Below are 16,715 nucleotides of genomic sequence, written 5' to 3'. Positions count from 1 at the left end.
CCTTATACTTTGCTGGTTTAGAGGTCTTTGTCCCACAGGGAGGAATGCTTCCACTAGGAGACACAACAGTGGTTACACTGAATTGAAAGTTAAACCTCCCTCCCAGGCACTCTGGCCTCCCCGTGCCTCTAAATCAATAAGCAATGGAGGGAGTTACTGTGTTGGCTGGGGTGACTGATCCCAATTATCAAGGGACTGCTACTCCACAATGGAGGTAAAGAAGACTATATCTGGAAAACAGGAGATCCCTCAGGGCATCTCTTAAGTATTACCATGCCCTGTGATTAAGGTAGATGGAAAACTATAACAACCCACTCTAGGCAGGAATACTAATGGCCCAGACCTTCAGGAATGAAGGTTTGGGTTACCCCACCAGGTAAAGAACCACAACCAGCTAAAGTGCTTGCTGAAAGCAAAGGGAATATGGAATGGGTCATGAAAGAAGGTAGTTGTAAATACAAGCTATGACCACATGGCCGGTTACAGAATAAGTACTGTGATTGTCACAAATACTCCTTATTTTGTTATGGATTATGTGTGTGTGTGTTTCTTTTCTTCCCTCTTATCCTCTTATCATGTAAATGAGACATTAACTTTCTATCATAGTTTTTAAGTATGATGAACTTTACATCAGTGTATTTATAGAATATCAAGGAAAAGAATAAACATCATCCAAGAACTTTGCTTCCTCTTCTAAGAAAAGGGCTAAGTGCATTTTCAGTGGTACACTGGATAGTTGTATAGTGGTAGGCAGGAATATGGCCTTGTTATTATCTTTCTATGGAGATTAAGTATGGTTTAAGGAGATGCATGAGTGGGTACCAAGTTGACAAGGGGTGGATATGTGATGGTTAATGTTGATGTGTCAACTTAGCTGGGTTAAGGGATGCCCAGATACTTGATCAAAAAAAAATTTTTTTTTGAGAGAGAGAGAGAGAGAGAGAGAGAGACAGCATACATGCCAGCAGGGGGACCAGAGCAAGAGGGAGAATCTCAAGCAGGACCCATACTCAACATAGAGCCTGATGTGGGACTTGATCTCACAACCCTGAGATCATGACCTGAGCTGAGATCAAGAGTCAAGTGCTCAACTAACTGTGCCACCCAGGCGCCCCTGCTCAAACATTGTTTTGCATATTTCTGTGAAGGTGTTTTCTGGGATGAGATTGATACTTAAATTGGTGGACTTTGAGTATAGCAGATAATCCTCCATGACTTAGTGGGCCTCATCCAATCAGAAGGCCTTAGTAGAAAAAAAGGCTGACTTCCTCTGAGCAAGAAGGAATTCTGCCAGCAAACTGCTTTTGACCTCAAAATGCCGCTCTTTCCTGAGTCTCCAGCCTGCAGCCTTGGGTCTTGCCAAGCCTCCGCAATCACCTGAACCAATTCCTTAAATCTATCCCCCCTACTCCTCCCACCTTTCTCATCCTGTTGGTTCTGGTTCTCCGGATAACCCTCATACAATATTTGGCCCATAAGGATTCTTGCCTTTCTGCACACACACACACACACACACACACACACACACACACACACACACAATCATATTTCATGTAAATATATTTACATTTAATTTATACACAAATATGTTTATATTTTTAAATATATATTTATGTATGTATATATAATCTCTATATAATCTTGCTATTGTTCTTACGTTGTACAACATTTAAGTCTTTTCTTCCTAATTAGACAAAAATTTGCTTAAGGAACAAGATCACAGCTTAAAATTCTTTGTCTCTTTCCCTTGTTAGTTCACAGCTAACTTGTTAGGTGCTTAAAATATGTTTGCTGAATTGAATTGAGAAACAAGGATATTGTGAGAATGCTACCTAGAACTACCTAGGGTCTCAGTTAGATAGATGGATAATTCTTCCTTAGGAAGCAGAGAAAAATTTTGTTGATTATATGAAGGTTTCCAGGTGGGATATTAATTACTGGGAATGTTAAGTCCTCCCAATATGCCCAGCCTCAGCCCTCCAGCTCATCCAAAGGAACAATGTGGCTCTGTAACTCATGACTGATAATCTTGTGGTTATTTATAAGTAAATCCATTTTACTTTTTCACCATTTATGCACGCCAATTCTAAGTGATGACACTATTCTATTATGACCTGAGCATTTCCCCTAACACTCTCAAATAAAATCTTTCAGTTGTGAAGCTACTTACATCATACTTTCAGGTTCTACTGCACAAGCACCAACTGCTTTTGTGACATTGACAAGAAGAGTTTGGTTTATTCCAACAAGGAGGTTTACGAGTGGTTGAAGGCCACCACATTTCCGGACAAGGACACGGTTTTCATATTCCTGACAACATTCTCCCAATGCACCAACCACATTCACAAGTACTTCTTCAGGCTGGTCAGTTAAAAGTCCCACCAAAGTTTCAATGGCTTTGTATTCTCGAAACCTAAGTTCATCACAAGAAAAAGAGGGCGAGGGAAAGAGAGGAACGATATTACTTTTGGTATAAAATCAGCTGATAATATTAATAGCACAAAATTGCCAAATGCCAACCATATGCTCACTCAGTCCTTACAAAAACCCTAAGATGCAAGTACGACCACAATCCCCATTCTCAGAAAGCTCATTTGAAGCTTGGTACACAGCGATGCTGGCATCCATATCTAGCCATCTGCACCTTTAATCACTATACTATACAGTCTCTAAGACAACTACAACTTCTTCCAAATGACAGCGTCAGCAGTTCTACTATTCTACAAGTGTTTTTCCCATGTCACAGAGACTATTTTACATGAACAAAGCAAAAATAAATCTATCTTCTGTTAAGTAAGATGTGAATTTCTTGTTAAATCATCACACTGAGGGGCACTTGGGTGGCTCAGCTGATTGAGCATCTGACTCTCGATTTCAGTGCAGGTCATGATCTCAACACTCAGAGATCAAGCCCCCAAGTTGGGCTCCATGCTCAGTGGGGAGTCTGCTTGAGATTCTCTCTCTCCCTCTCACCCTCTCCCCACACATGCATACTTTCTCTCTCTCTCTCTCTCTCTCAGGTAAATATATAATCTTAAAAAAAAATCATCACATTGATACAAAGAAGGGTTGCCTCAGAATATCCATCATAGGGCATAAGAACTCTAAAAGTATATGAAGAGATAAATTTGAAGATTAAAATAAATCAGTTTACAAGTATTTTAAAATTCAATGAAATAATTTGAAAATGACTACTCTTTAACTGGTTAACTGGCATCCAGCTGACTCAATTATCTTTAAAAAAGGAAAAAGAATGGAACCACTTCCATCTCTAAAGATTCAGTGGGAAATTCAACCCCTCACCATCACATCAACCCTTTCTCTACAAGAAATCAGAGATACTTATAATTTAAACAGCTGCCCCCCAAAAAAAGAACCCAACACACAGACTATGTCAGCAAGTCCTTTAGTGAGGCACAGAAAACCATTGCCAGGTGGTGGGATGGAAAGTAGAAGTCTTTCATTTCTAAAAATACCTTGATTCTGCCAAATTGGTCTAGAAGGTACATGTATAAAAACTATAGGAGTTATATTAGGACCGATTCTTTATTAAAATAACATTATGGGAATGTAGTTTAATGGCCATAAATTTTAGGCATCCATACTTTTATTTAGAAACATTTATATATTGGGGCACCTGGATAGCTCAGTTGGTTAAGTGCCAGCCTTTGCCTCAGGTCATAATCTTAGCATCCTGGGATCAAACCCCATGTTGGACTCCCCACTCAGTGGAGAGTCTACTTCTCCCTCTTCCTCTTTCCCTCACCTTACTCATGCTCTCTCTCTCTCTCTCTCTCTAATAAATAAAATCTTTTTAAAAATTTACATATTAATAAGAGAAGATGTTAGTTGAAGGACTCACTATACACAATGTAGTTTCAGTGAGTTAAGAATACAGCTATTCCTCAATGGCCATGTTTTTATTATAGAATATTGAAAGGCTTCTCTTACTTGGTCGCATTCTCTTTGCTGATGGAACATTTCCATATTGCCCCAGTGACAGCAGCCAACCGTTCTTTATTGTCAGTGTTATTGAGCAGACTGGCCAGGGGTTTAAGTCCTCCATGCTGTCTAACCAGGTCACGGGTTTCCTTATCTTCAGCACACTACACAAAAAGTCAAATCAGAGGCTGTCAGTGATGACGGCATATCAAGCTTCCAGTGATTGCTAAAGAGGCTGACATTCTGGTGGCTACAAAACTTCTTTTCAGAGAGTATCATTTTCTGAAGGGGCCTCCAAGTAAAATATAATTCTCCTTTATATTGGCAGTTATCTGACAGTGTCTCTCTTCCCTTACAGGATTTTGGCAATGTCTAGAACTTTCTACATGCTTGGAAATTCTTCCAAGCTGTTCTGAGGTAGTGTGGGCTTCCATGAAGACAGAAAGAGAGGTTGGTAAGAAATCTAGAATACCACATGCATGGACAGAGAATTTCTGCAGTCATGCAATCCCCAGTCTTGGGAAAGTATAGAAAAGATAGCTGAGTGATAAAGCTTTAGCCTGATCTTCAATGCTTCTGCCCCCAAATCTAAGAGATGAGCATTTCCCTAATAGAGTTCCTATGCTCTGAACAGTTAGTTATATCAATAGCAAATGGCATTATATTCAGATATATTTGTCCAGAAGTTTGTGTCATCCTTTGAGATAAGTATTATGTTTATCCATGTTCGTGTCATCTTTTGAAGTAAATATGTACTGCATAGATGTTCCCAGCTTATCATGATTCCCAGGTTTGAGAGAAAAAAGATGCTAAATTTGGTGCATATATATGTTATCATCCTAGGCATACAGTTGGTTGTGAGGCCACATGATACAGATGCATGTCATGCATCATCTGTGAGGGCCACTACAAGAAATCCTCACAGTAAATGCACACAAGGCACCTGCCATTTTATCTTCTATTTATGATTTTCAGTTTTTTACATTGCAACTTCTAAAAACTTAATCACTATTTCTAACCAATCCTTCATAATTACTCATATGAGGCATGTATGCCAGTCAAGGCTATATATATCCTTGTTATGAGTTGTGTTTCCTTAAAACTGATATATGTCAAAGTCCTAACCCCTGTACCTCAGAATGTAACCATATTTGAAGATAAAATCTTTAAAGAGGTAATTAAGGTTAAAAAAGGTCACTGAAGTGGGCTCTAACCCAATATGATTGGTATCCTTAGAAGAAAATATTAGGACACAGAGGAAGGAACATGTGGAGATATGTGAACATGAAGATGACCATCTACAAGCCAAGGAGAGAGTCTCCAGAAGGAAGCAATGCTATCAACACCTTGATCTCAAACTTGTAACCTCCAGAACTATAAGGAAATAAATTTCTGTTATTTAAGACACCCAGTGTATGGTATTTTGTTATGGCAGCCCTTGCAAACTAATACAATTCTCTACTGACATGAACCCCTTTCTCTAACTCTGTCATTTTGGCATACTGTCACTGTGCACATTTTAAAATGTATTCCTCTAGGAAATCAGCTCTGATTTCTCTGATAGGTAGAAGCTGGAATGGCCAGTAAGCAGCCATCTACTAATTTGTCAAGGCTACCTTTTCTTCCCTTTTCTGATGTACTATGAAATGCATAACTCACAAAAAGCTAATGAAGATTAAAATAATAAAAAGATACAACAGGAATACACACACATACACAAGCACACACTCATTCATCATCCATCTGTCTTGGCAGAAGATAAATTTCCCAAGATCAGTATGTTTGAACAGGGTACTTGAAAAGCAATATAAAGGCACCATGCATATATTTAGCTATTTTACACTAAGTAACTTGTTTTAGGAGACAACGATATATAAGTACCTTCTAGAAATGTACATAATCAAGATATGTTGGAGCAGGCTTCTCTCTCTCACATACACAGGCATCTATCATTAGCACAGTGATGCAGACCTGTGTGTGCAGAAAAATCCCTGGGGATTCTTGCTAAAAATGCAGATTCCTGAGTCATAGCCCCAGAGAATGAAACTTCATATTTAGAAATGCCACCTTAACTATATGAAGAACACCACAACTTTGCTGGGGAGTCCACCATACCTGGTAGATGGCCATGGCACACTGTTCCTGTAGTTGTTCATTCTCACTATTTAGGTTCTTGACTAGATTTTTAATTATCCTTTCTGCTTTGATTGCAGCTCGGTAGTTTTCCTAAGAATACAAATTTAAATATTTTTTTAAAGATTTTATTTATTTATTCATGAGAGACACAGAGAAAGAGAGTCAGAGACACTGGCAGAAGGAAAAATAGGCTCCATGCAGGGAGCCTCACATGGGACTTGATCCCAGGATTCCAGGATCACACCCTGGGCCAAAGGCAGGTACTAAACCGCTGAGCCATCCAGGGATCCCTTAAATTTAAATATTTACATGTGTAATGCATGAATATAAATATCTATTTACATTTACTAATAAGTATGCCAAACAAACTTTCTTAAAAAACACTAAAGTCCAAGATTAACACAACTGTATAAGAGAATTTAGTCAATATTTTAAAAAATACATCACACAGGTAACCATTTAATTAATGTTCTATTAGTTTCATCTTCTCTAAAGAACTGCTGACTTCTCAAAAAAAAATCCTTAGCAGTCACAATAATCTTAAAAATTATTATTCAACTAAAAAAAAGTTAATGCAAATGAAAACAAGGGAAGCAGAGCTGGCTTGAGTACCTCTGATGCACATTCTTGCAATGTCCCCACCACTGGAATTAGCATGTTTTCATGAGAAGCCTTCAGTAAGTGAGCCAACAAAGGAATGCCGCCGGCTTGACGAATGGCTTCTTTATTTGCATTACTCTTACTACAGCTCCATAATGCCAGTGCCCCACAGCGAGCTACTTCCTCGTCTCTGGCATCATACAGACTTGATTGAGCTGGTTTTGCTGAACTCTGTGCACAGTCCAGTAAAGCGACCTACAAAAACAGATAAATACAATGTATGTGGGAATCTTTAAAATAAAACAACATTTCCCACAACAGTTACAGGGCTGCTACCAAGCTAACTTCCATCAAAAATAAGAATACTTCTATGAATTAATTTTCATACTACACAGAAATAGTCAGTGAAAGCAAAGAAACAGAACCCTTCAAAATATACCTTCCTCCAGATCTGGGAGCCTTTACATTTCCTTCCTACAAGAAATTTAATCTCACCAAGATTGTATTAATATTAATATGGCTGTTACATTTATATTAACAAGATTTGTATACTATATCTGCAGCCCGGGTTCTTACAATCCTTCCCTGCATGGATGCATTCTTTCTGCTTGCTCAGAATTCTTAACTTCTGCCCAGGTTTCTACCAGGTGTGCCTCTTTCGAGATCTATCTCCATCTAAGTGCCCAAACCCCACTGTGGTCAATGGCCTCCTGCCTGCTCTTCTTTTAACCTCCATTCCCTTGCTCTGATGTCATGACAAGCCCACTGTTCCATCTCTGTACTGAGTGATCTCCCTCTCTTCCCATTTTAGTGAGGGACTCTTATCTGTATGTCATCTACCCTCATATTGTTAGCAAACCAAAAATGGATTACCAATCCTGATCTTTCTCAGATGTGTTCTCAACCTAGTAATTACAAGTCTATTAATGGTTGATCTATTACTCTTCTTTCCCATTCCTAACTTAGCTATCATGTAAGATTATATTAAAATGTGTAGCATTATCTTGACTAAGTAATTGCAATTCAGGTACCAAATTCTAAGTCCCCGAATGTGATATATAAGACTCTCATAAAAGAAATTTACTAAAATTTATAGTTTTAAGTTACATTATTCATTTATTCTATACATTATTCATAATTCCAGTAGACAGCCACATCAGCCTAATGTATTACTTCATTACTTAAGCAGAACACTGATAATCATACTAATAATTACCTTTCCCCAACATTTTATTATGAAAAATTTTCAAACATACACAATGGCTGAAAGAGTTGTACAGTGATTATACAGCAAAAAATGTATACATTCCCTAGATTCTATAATTAACATTATCACATTTGTTTTATCTCATAGCTAACCATCTATTTATCCATCTATGCAGCCATAAATCTATCTTATTTTTGAAGCAAATAATTACACTCTATTGTGATCTACAGATTACAAGTGACATCAGACGGTCCCCAATTTATGATGGTTCAACTTATTTTTCAACTTTACTATGGTGTGAAAGTGATATGCATTCAGTAGAAATCCTATTTGGAATTTTATCTGAGCTAGTAATATGTATGTTACATTCTTGTGATGCTGGGCAGTGGCAGCAAGCCTCAGCTCTGTCAGCCACAACATCACAAGGGTAAGCAACTGATATGGTTACAACCATTTTGTTCCCAATCTGTAGCCATTGTGTTTTCACTTTCTGTACAGATTCAGTAAATTACAAGAGATATCAATGCTTTATTATAAAATAGGCTTTGTGTTAGATAATTTTGCCCAACTAGAGGCTAAGTATTTTGAGCATGTTTAAGGTAGGCAAGGCTAATCTGTGATATTCAGTATGTTAGCTGTATTAAATGCATTTCAACTTAAATGCATTTCAACTTACGGTATTTTCAACTTACAATGGGTTTATCTGGACATATAACTCCATTGTAAATCAAGGAAGATCCGTACACAGAATCTCTCAGTAAATTTCTAAACACATTTCACTGTGTATGCATTCCTATTAAATGCATATTGATTCAATGTATATTTATTAACCTTTCATATGTGTAGGGTACTGGGCTAAGTGCTGTAGATGACAGTAAGATAAGTAAGACACATCTCTTATCTCAAGGAGCTCAAACTATAGAAGTGGAGACTGTCCAGTATGTAAATGCTATAGGAGGAACACAAGATCCTTTGGAAGGTGGATGAAAATGCATTTCCTTAATGCCCTACGTTTTCTTGACATGAGTGTTGAACAGAATGTTCACTTATTTCTTTCAGTGACAGTTATTGATATAATCATTTTTTAAATTATAAAAATAATACACAATAAATTGGCAAATGTGGAAAAATATGAAGAAAAATTGGTAGTTATTTCAGAGGAAACACCTGCGTACAATTTTGTGTATTTATTTCACATGTTTTTATAGAAAACTTGTTATATACTTGTTAGGTAAGTCTTTGAAAATTGGAGTCATATGTGTCAATCAGGTTTTGATCCTGTCATAATTTTATATAATATTATATACTGATAGCTGATGATGCATGTTTCCTCGAGATACACTTCATATTATTTTACCGATCTCATATGGTAAATATAGTTTTCAGTTGTCACTATCATAAGTAACAATGAGATGAATAAATGTCTGTTGCTCTGACAGTCTCCTTGGGAGGCAGTCCTCATGGTGAGCTCACCAGAGCAGAGAGCATGGACTACACTTCCCGACACTACACACACACATAAACATCTCCCTACCAATGTGGTAGGTGTAAATTACATCTCTTATTTAGATGTATATATCTTTGAAAAATAAGATTAGACCTGTTTTCTGGCCAGTTGCTAATGTGAATACACAAAAACAGTTTTTGAGGACGTTATACCAAAGAAGGTTCCTGGAACACACCTATGGTTATTTAACATCCAGGAGTGGCCAGGAAGGACAGCAGAGAGGTGACATCTTGGTGGCAGGTGGTGTGCTGATGACAATGGCAGAGGTACTCACCAGTTTGGTAATGCCTCCATGGTGTCTCACTGCCCGTCGGGCTCTTCTAAACTTGGCAACATTTGCGATTGTCTCAGCTGCCAGGCATTTCAGACTCTTATGTGGAGAATCAAGTATATTAACCATAACTGGTAAGCCCCCAAGGTCAACAATATTACGTCTGATTTGAGGATTATGACTGATTTCCTTTAGGATTTTTAATGAACCAATCTAAATGAGAAAATAGGAGTTAGAGGTGAAAATAAGTGCTTAATACATAACCAGTCCTAGAGTTTTAAAAATTCCAAGTCTACCTCAAATCCTTCCCTCATGAAGTTTTTAAAGGAAATGCCTTCTGTTCCCAGGTGTTACACATAGCCTCCTTATTTTCCTTCAATTATGCAGACAAACATTCATCATTTAAGAAGCACATAGAAAAGGTTCTGGAAATGAACCAGAAGATAAAGCACAGCCAAGAAGAGAAGAGCAGTGAACAAAAGGAACAAGCTATCAGTGAGATGAGCAGGCAAAGACAAGAACTAGGCAGAGGTAGCAGAGATGTATCAGTAAAAAGAGAAGCACAAAGAGGTATGAACAAGGCTCATCACCCACGTGAGGTAAGCCACTCACCTTACATTTGACTTCATCAGTATCCAGTAAATTTATCAAAACTTCAAGGCCTCCAACATCTCTGATTGCCAACTGGCAGGTCTCTTGCGCCAAGTTGAAATCTTTCATTGAACACAATGCAATCACTGTAGCTGTCTGATTTCCTCCCTACGAAACGCAAGGCCATGGAAAGGTTAAATAAGATCACGCTTCTATAGAAATTTCCTTAATGGTTATGAATCCATGAACTGGGAAATGTGTCTCCCCATACATGGCATGTTAAATTTTTTTAAGTTCTCCGAGTGGGTTATAATTTGTTAAATGAATCATGTAGAGTTGAAGCACAAAAAAGCTTTACAGAGTATCATAAAACATTATTCCAATTAAGAGTCAACATTTAAAGGTGGTCTGTCTGCTTTAAACAGCTAGAGCATTAGGTGGTATTAGTACATTAAATAGAGTCGAGGGGCAAGCCTTGAGAAATCCACTGAGGAATGTAAGTTTTATGCAGAGGTAACAGGCCGTCCCTGGAGTTCTTGAACAGCATACTGTGCAATCCAAACCGTGTCTGGAAATTATTCTCACAGATGTATGTAGAACAGTCTGGAACAGGGAAAAACCTGAGGAAAGGGAAACCATGTGGGAAGCAGTACAACAATCCATGCTGGGACCAGGATTAAGTGGGAGAGGGGCCATGGGGTTGGGAAGGAGGTGGCGAGCCCATTAGGAACTGGAGATGACTCCGTGTATGGATAAAGGACAAAAAGGTAGCCTTCAGTATCGCATGCAAAATGCTGTCCCAGTGTTGAGAATCATGTGATCAATGTCTGCTTGGCTAATCACCAGCTGTAAAAGGTAGTGGGGAATGGCTCCTTTAAGGTAAAACAATCTGGGAGAATTTAAAAGAATGTAATGATTGATCAGTGAAACAGATGCACCAGGAAATTATAATCAGAATTCATTGCAGGAATTCTTAAGCAATGTCCACCCATCATTAATGCTTTAAAAAATCTTCTGATGGATGCAACATAGTACATATTACTTCTCCTCCTATTAAGACGGGATGGTAAATAAGAGTTCCAGTATAAGCACCGAAATAGTTCATAAGACACAAGAGCAATGTTTCTAATGGAGCTAAGGATAAACTATTTTTGTAAAAGGTGCTCATGAAAGATGGCCTTCGGTCTCTACCTCAAAACACAGTATGAATGGCCTCAAATAAATCTCTTTCCTTTTTGAAGAAAGACACCTACAAAATATGTTTATTCTCATTTGCTGATTATGACTTTATATTGCTATATTACAGATACATGTTCATAGATACAATATATACATTTACACAAAAGTGGAAATTATATTCAAGCAGCCCAACCTCCTCCTTCATATCTCACACACACACAAATCCTTTTGTGAATACAACATGATGTGTTACTTTTAAAATAAGAAGCTGAAATGGGATTATAAGAGGGCAAGCATCAAAAAGATAGAAAGGTTTAGACTTCAGCCTTTCCTCTTAATGCGTCCATAAAAGCCCCTCCACATCTCTAAAAATATTACAAACCACTATCCTGTGCTGAAACCATTGTCAGTCTGCTTTTCATATTAATTTTCTTCCTGAGTAATCCAGGCTGTCCTCTATATTCAAGATGAAGTTGAGAATGGCAAAAGCCTTCACTTTACTATTTACATTGAAAATAAGGAGTTTTCTTCCCATAGCTTTTAATGTCTTTTTGTTTATATCAAGAGAAATTTTTACCACCACCAATCGTCCTACAGTTCATTTTGAAACATAAAATAGTAAATCCTTATTACATTCAATTTTATAATCTCCCTTGTTTTGGGGTACAGGACCTCTCCAAACACACATTAGCACTTTTGATGCCTTTCTTTTTAAAAACAGAAGGCAGATATTTCATAAATCATAAAGAAGAATCTAAATGCTAATCATAATATATAAAAAAAAGAGAAAGCGAGAGAAACAATTATTTAACAATTCTTTTGTTGAATTTAATTGGGTTAAAAGGAGCCCAAAAACTCCCCTGGTGTACCTGGAGGAGGAGAGCTGGGCGGGCTCCCACATGAAAAGTTTAAAAATGCAAACCAGGAGCTTCAGATAGAGTTCTTTAGGCAGTGCCTTCAGACTCAAGCATGACTTGAAAGCAAGAAGGTATCAAACAGCATGTCATGCCTCAGTCAAGCCAACAGAGTCCACACACACACACACACACCAAACTCCGAAGCAGAGCATGCTGTCCTGGCGTTCTCAGTGGTGTGTGATAGAGGACTTTCTTGACTGCTATACTTGCATTGTATTTTCTTTGGTAGCACTTTCCTACTTACACATTCAGCACAGTCATTCTTTCCTATTTCATTTCGAGGTCTCTTAATTTTTCTCTTCTAGATTATTTCTATCTTGTGTGCTTGATTTCATCATATGCACCATAACCAATGACATAACAATTTTAAGGAATTGTGTACTTGTGGTAGATGCCCAAAAGGTAAGACACTATATTTTTCTAAATGATCTCTAAGCCACTTTTGAAGCCAAAGGATGGAAAATTTTCATTTATCATTGAGAAGTTAGATCCTTATAGAAAAAAAACTCTGTAAATCAGCAGCTTTTTTTCTGAAAATCTGGAAACATATTCACAGACTTGAGAGTTTTTTTTTAGAACAGTTTTATATTAGGGAAAGTTAGTTTTTCCACATTTCAGGATTTAGTTCTACTCTTGTCACTGACCACACTCCCCAAAGGATTATAAATCTTTCAGAATGAATACCAGCAAATGGGAGCCAAAATATTCAGCATACAGAGCCACAAATGTTAGCCAATTGCTATTCTTTAAATACCAGCTATGTCAAAGGATTTTCAAATGTTTGTTCTACTTTGACCAGATGCCATAAACATCTTACTAAGAAGAAGCAGTGCAAATATGCTTATTTTTCAATTAAATCTCCCCTGAGAATGTAATTAGTTGCCAATACTTATTTTCACATTTTATCATGTATTTGCATTTGTGAAGTTTTAAGAGCTGGAGAAAACATAGTAAAATATTATTTTACTAGTTTCTGAAGGGTTTTGAAGAATGCTTCCAATAAGCTTTTCCACTTCTTAAATTAATGCAAGTTGTTTTGCTAGTTGTCATCCTGCCCCTGCGTCTTCTCAGACATTTCCAGGCTCTGTCAGCCTTCAGATACTTCGCAGTTCACATTCCTTTCTAAGACTGGGAGGCCTTTGTTCATTATCATTATCACAATCATGTTGCTAATATGTGAAAGTTGAATAGATTTTGCTTTTTCCTTCATTTTTCTCAAAATTTCTTTTGGAAAGACAAGATCAATAGGCACTCTTCTAAACAATGTTTCTCAGTGTTTTAAATAACATCTTTGAAAAAAAAAAGTATTACCTTATCTGGTACATAGAGTAATATCTACCTCCAATCCTCTTACTGCTGATAAAAGAGAAATAAATGCTTATGAAATTGAGATGAAGAATGTATCTGAGACTAAATCAGGGAGCCAGATGCCTCCAACCATCCAACCATTTTTTAATTCTTTCATTCAACAAATTTGCAGTTATTCACCATGTCTGATACCAGGAACTAGAGACATCCTGGTAGACAAAAACAGATCTAGTTTTTGCCTCGTGGAGCTCATAAAGCTTAGTGGAGAAGAAAGATCTTAATTGTTAAGCCCATCCAAATAAATGAAAACTTTAAGAAGTGCTATACAGAAAAGTGGCACAGGGTTATGGATGTTTGCAACAGGGGACTCTAGGCCAGGACATCAGGAAAAGTTTCCCTGAGGAAACTATGTCTGGACTGAGGTGTGGACAGAGTAGGAGCCTTCCCTGGTGAAGGAGGTCGGACATGATGAAAGGCACACCAGTCAGAGGAAACAGTATGTGTAAAGCCCTAAGGAGGATTAGAACATGGCCTGTTTAAGACCTAACGAAGGCCAGTGTGGCTGAGACCCAGAGCCTGGGTGGCAAATGATCCAAGATGAGCTAAAAAATTAAGTGGGCAAAGGAATCTGCTGCACCCATAGGCCAGGTTGAGGATTTTAATCTTCATTCAAGATTAATAGGAAATATTCAAGGGTATTGTTTTGGAGGAGAGTGGGAGGACTCACATGAGTTGCGTACATTTTTAAAAGATCATTCCAGCTAAAGGGCCCCCTGTAGGGAGGGGGCAGATGGAACATATGGAGACCATGCAGGTTACTACAGCTATCCAGAGAGGAGGTAACTGGGATTTAAGAGGTCAAGGATACTTATTTGTGTCATATAGACTTCAAGTAACTTGATTCAGAAAAGGATACTATAAAACAAGTAGACAAAACTCTGATAGGCTACATGCTCCCAGAGCCATCATTTGGAGCTTCCTGTAGAGTCCCACGTGGTGACAGTGAGGTAAGAAGGCAGTCAGAGGCACAATCGGGAGTGGAGGCCCCTCTTTTGCTCCCCACCGTCTGTAATCAAGGGGCAGTGGGTGAGACCTGGTGAGGAGATACAGCCATCACACAGCCATCCAACTGACTTTCAATGATTTCAGCATTTTTTCCTCCAAATATGCCACTCAGAGAGCAAGAAAAGTGAAGCCTGCCAGTGACTGTTTATTAATGATGACAGAGGGCCTGGCACCCAGCACAGAGGTTGGCTTACAGATACTCTTCATGTCCCAGGATGAGAAATGGTAAAAAGTCAATGCTCAGAGTGAATGGCATATGAGCATGTAAGTCAAAATAGTAAAATATATTGCTTTGCTTTCTGTTTATTTGCAAACTGGCTTTATACTGATGATTCAGCACTCATAAACCTAAGACTCAAGAGATGAGACTCAATAGAACTCCAGGAAAGAAAATGAGAAAATATTGTTCCAGAGGAAAAAAGAAATTAGACTCAAACTGTTGTATTACAAGCTTGCTGAGAATTTTTATTGGGAATGGGTAAGGAACAATGCAAGCATTCCCTACACATTCCTTTTAAACAGACATGGAACATTTACAGAAATAGATAATCTGGTGGAATGTCCTAGTCACTGCAATGAGGAAAAATTTGTAGCAAATATAACTGCCTTTCTAAAAAGATTTGGAAGACTATACTGAATAATTATGATAATTAATAAAAATAGCTCAATAAAGTGGATATAAGGGCCACATTAAAAATGAGTAACTCCCCCATACACTAGGAATAACAAATCACAATGCATAATTTGAAAAATGTTCCCATGCCAGTATTAGCAAAATAATAACAAAAATATCAAGGAGTAAATCTCACAGTATGTTGAAAATATGTGGAAAAGAAGCTATTAAGTTTTACTAAAATACATACGAATTTAAAAATAAATGAATGGTCATACCATGTTCCTGAATAGGATAACTGAATGATATTAAAATTTGCAAGCCCACAACTATATGGTCAATTAATCTTTGACAATGCAAGAAAGAATATCTAATGGAAAAAAGATAGTCTCTCCAACAAAGTGTTGGAAAAACTGGACAGCGACATGCTAAAGATTGAAAGTAGATCATTTTCTTACACCATCCACAGAAATAAATTCAAGATGGATTAAAGACCTAAATGTGAGACAGGAAATCATTAAAATCCTAGAGGAGAACACAGGCAGCAACCTCTTTGACATCAGCCCTAACCTTTGACATCAGCTTCTCTTGAGGCAAGGAAAATAAATGCAAATATTAACTACTGGAACTTCATCAAGATAAAAAACTTCTACACAGCAAAGGAAACAATCAATAAAACTAAAAGGCAACCTATGGGATGGGAAAAGATTTTTACAAATGACATACGAGTTGACAAAGAGTTGGTATCCAAAATCTATAAAGAATTTATAAAACTCAACACCCAAAACACAACCCAATTAAAAAATGGAAAGAAGATATAAACAGACATTTCTCCAAAGAAGATATCCAGATGGCCAACAGACACACATTAAAAAATTTTCAACATCACTCATCATTAGGGACATACAAATTAAAACTACAATGAGATATCACCTCACACCAGTCAGAATGGATAAAATTATAATACAGGAAATAGCAGCATTAACCAAAGGATACAAATATACTAATTCAAAGGGAATGGAAAAAGGGAATATTTATAGCAGCATTATCAACAATAGCCAAATTATGGAAAAAGCCCAAATGTCCATTGACTGATGAATGGATAAAGAAGATGTGGCATATATACAATGGAATATTACTCAGCCATCAAAAGAGTGAAATCTTGCCATTTGCAATGGCATGGATAGAGCGAGTATAATGCTAATTGAAATAGGTCAGTTAGAGAAAGACAAATACCATAGGATTTCACTCATATGTGGAATTTAAGAATTAAAAAAAATGAACATGGGGGTGGGAAGAAAGGAAAACCAAGAAAAAGAAACAGACTCTTAACTAGAAAGAACTGATGGCTACCAGAAGGGAGGGGGGAGGCAGGGAGG

At 37.5% G+C, this 16,715-nt stretch overlaps 1 protein-coding gene and 1 long non-coding RNA gene across 8 annotated transcripts in view; one reads left to right on the top strand and one right to left on the bottom strand.

The window, feature by feature from the left end:
• Positions 1 to 16,715, bottom strand: part of LOC144313749 (outer dynein arm-docking complex subunit 2) — a 251,252-nt gene that overhangs the window by 174,278 nt on the left and 60,259 nt on the right. For all 7 annotated transcript variants that reach the window (XR_013379382.1, XR_013379383.1, XM_077896982.1 and 4 more), the window contains 6 exons: positions 10,276 to 10,422; positions 9,667 to 9,876; positions 6,691 to 6,933; positions 6,058 to 6,168; positions 3,952 to 4,106; positions 2,171 to 2,413 (listed from right to left, as the gene is read on the bottom strand). Coding sequence is in view for 5 of the 7 variants with exons in the window: in XM_077896982.1 (XP_077753108.1) it covers positions 2,171 to 2,413; positions 3,952 to 4,106; positions 6,058 to 6,168; positions 6,691 to 6,933; positions 9,667 to 9,876; positions 10,276 to 10,422 (1,109 nt within the window). In the remaining 2 variants the exon portion in view is untranslated. The remainder of the gene's footprint in view (positions 1 to 2,170; positions 2,414 to 3,951; positions 4,107 to 6,057; positions 6,169 to 6,690; positions 6,934 to 9,666; positions 9,877 to 10,275; positions 10,423 to 16,715) is intronic.
• The window catches only part of LOC144313754 (uncharacterized), a 213,387-nt gene that overhangs the window by 193,185 nt on the left and 3,487 nt on the right, over positions 1 to 16,715 (top strand). The window contains exon 3 of the long non-coding RNA XR_013379388.1: positions 10,051 to 10,262. This is a non-coding gene — a long non-coding RNA (uncharacterized LOC144313754). The remainder of the gene's footprint in view (positions 1 to 10,050; positions 10,263 to 16,715) is intronic.

This window comes from Canis aureus, chromosome 5, assembly GCF_053574225.1.
Source record: "Canis aureus isolate CA01 chromosome 5, VMU_Caureus_v.1.0, whole genome shotgun sequence".
Taxonomy (NCBI): domain Eukaryota; kingdom Metazoa; phylum Chordata; class Mammalia; order Carnivora; family Canidae; genus Canis; species Canis aureus.
The sequence above is the reverse complement of the archived record's forward strand: the minus strand, read 5'-3'. Positions and strand labels throughout refer to the sequence as shown.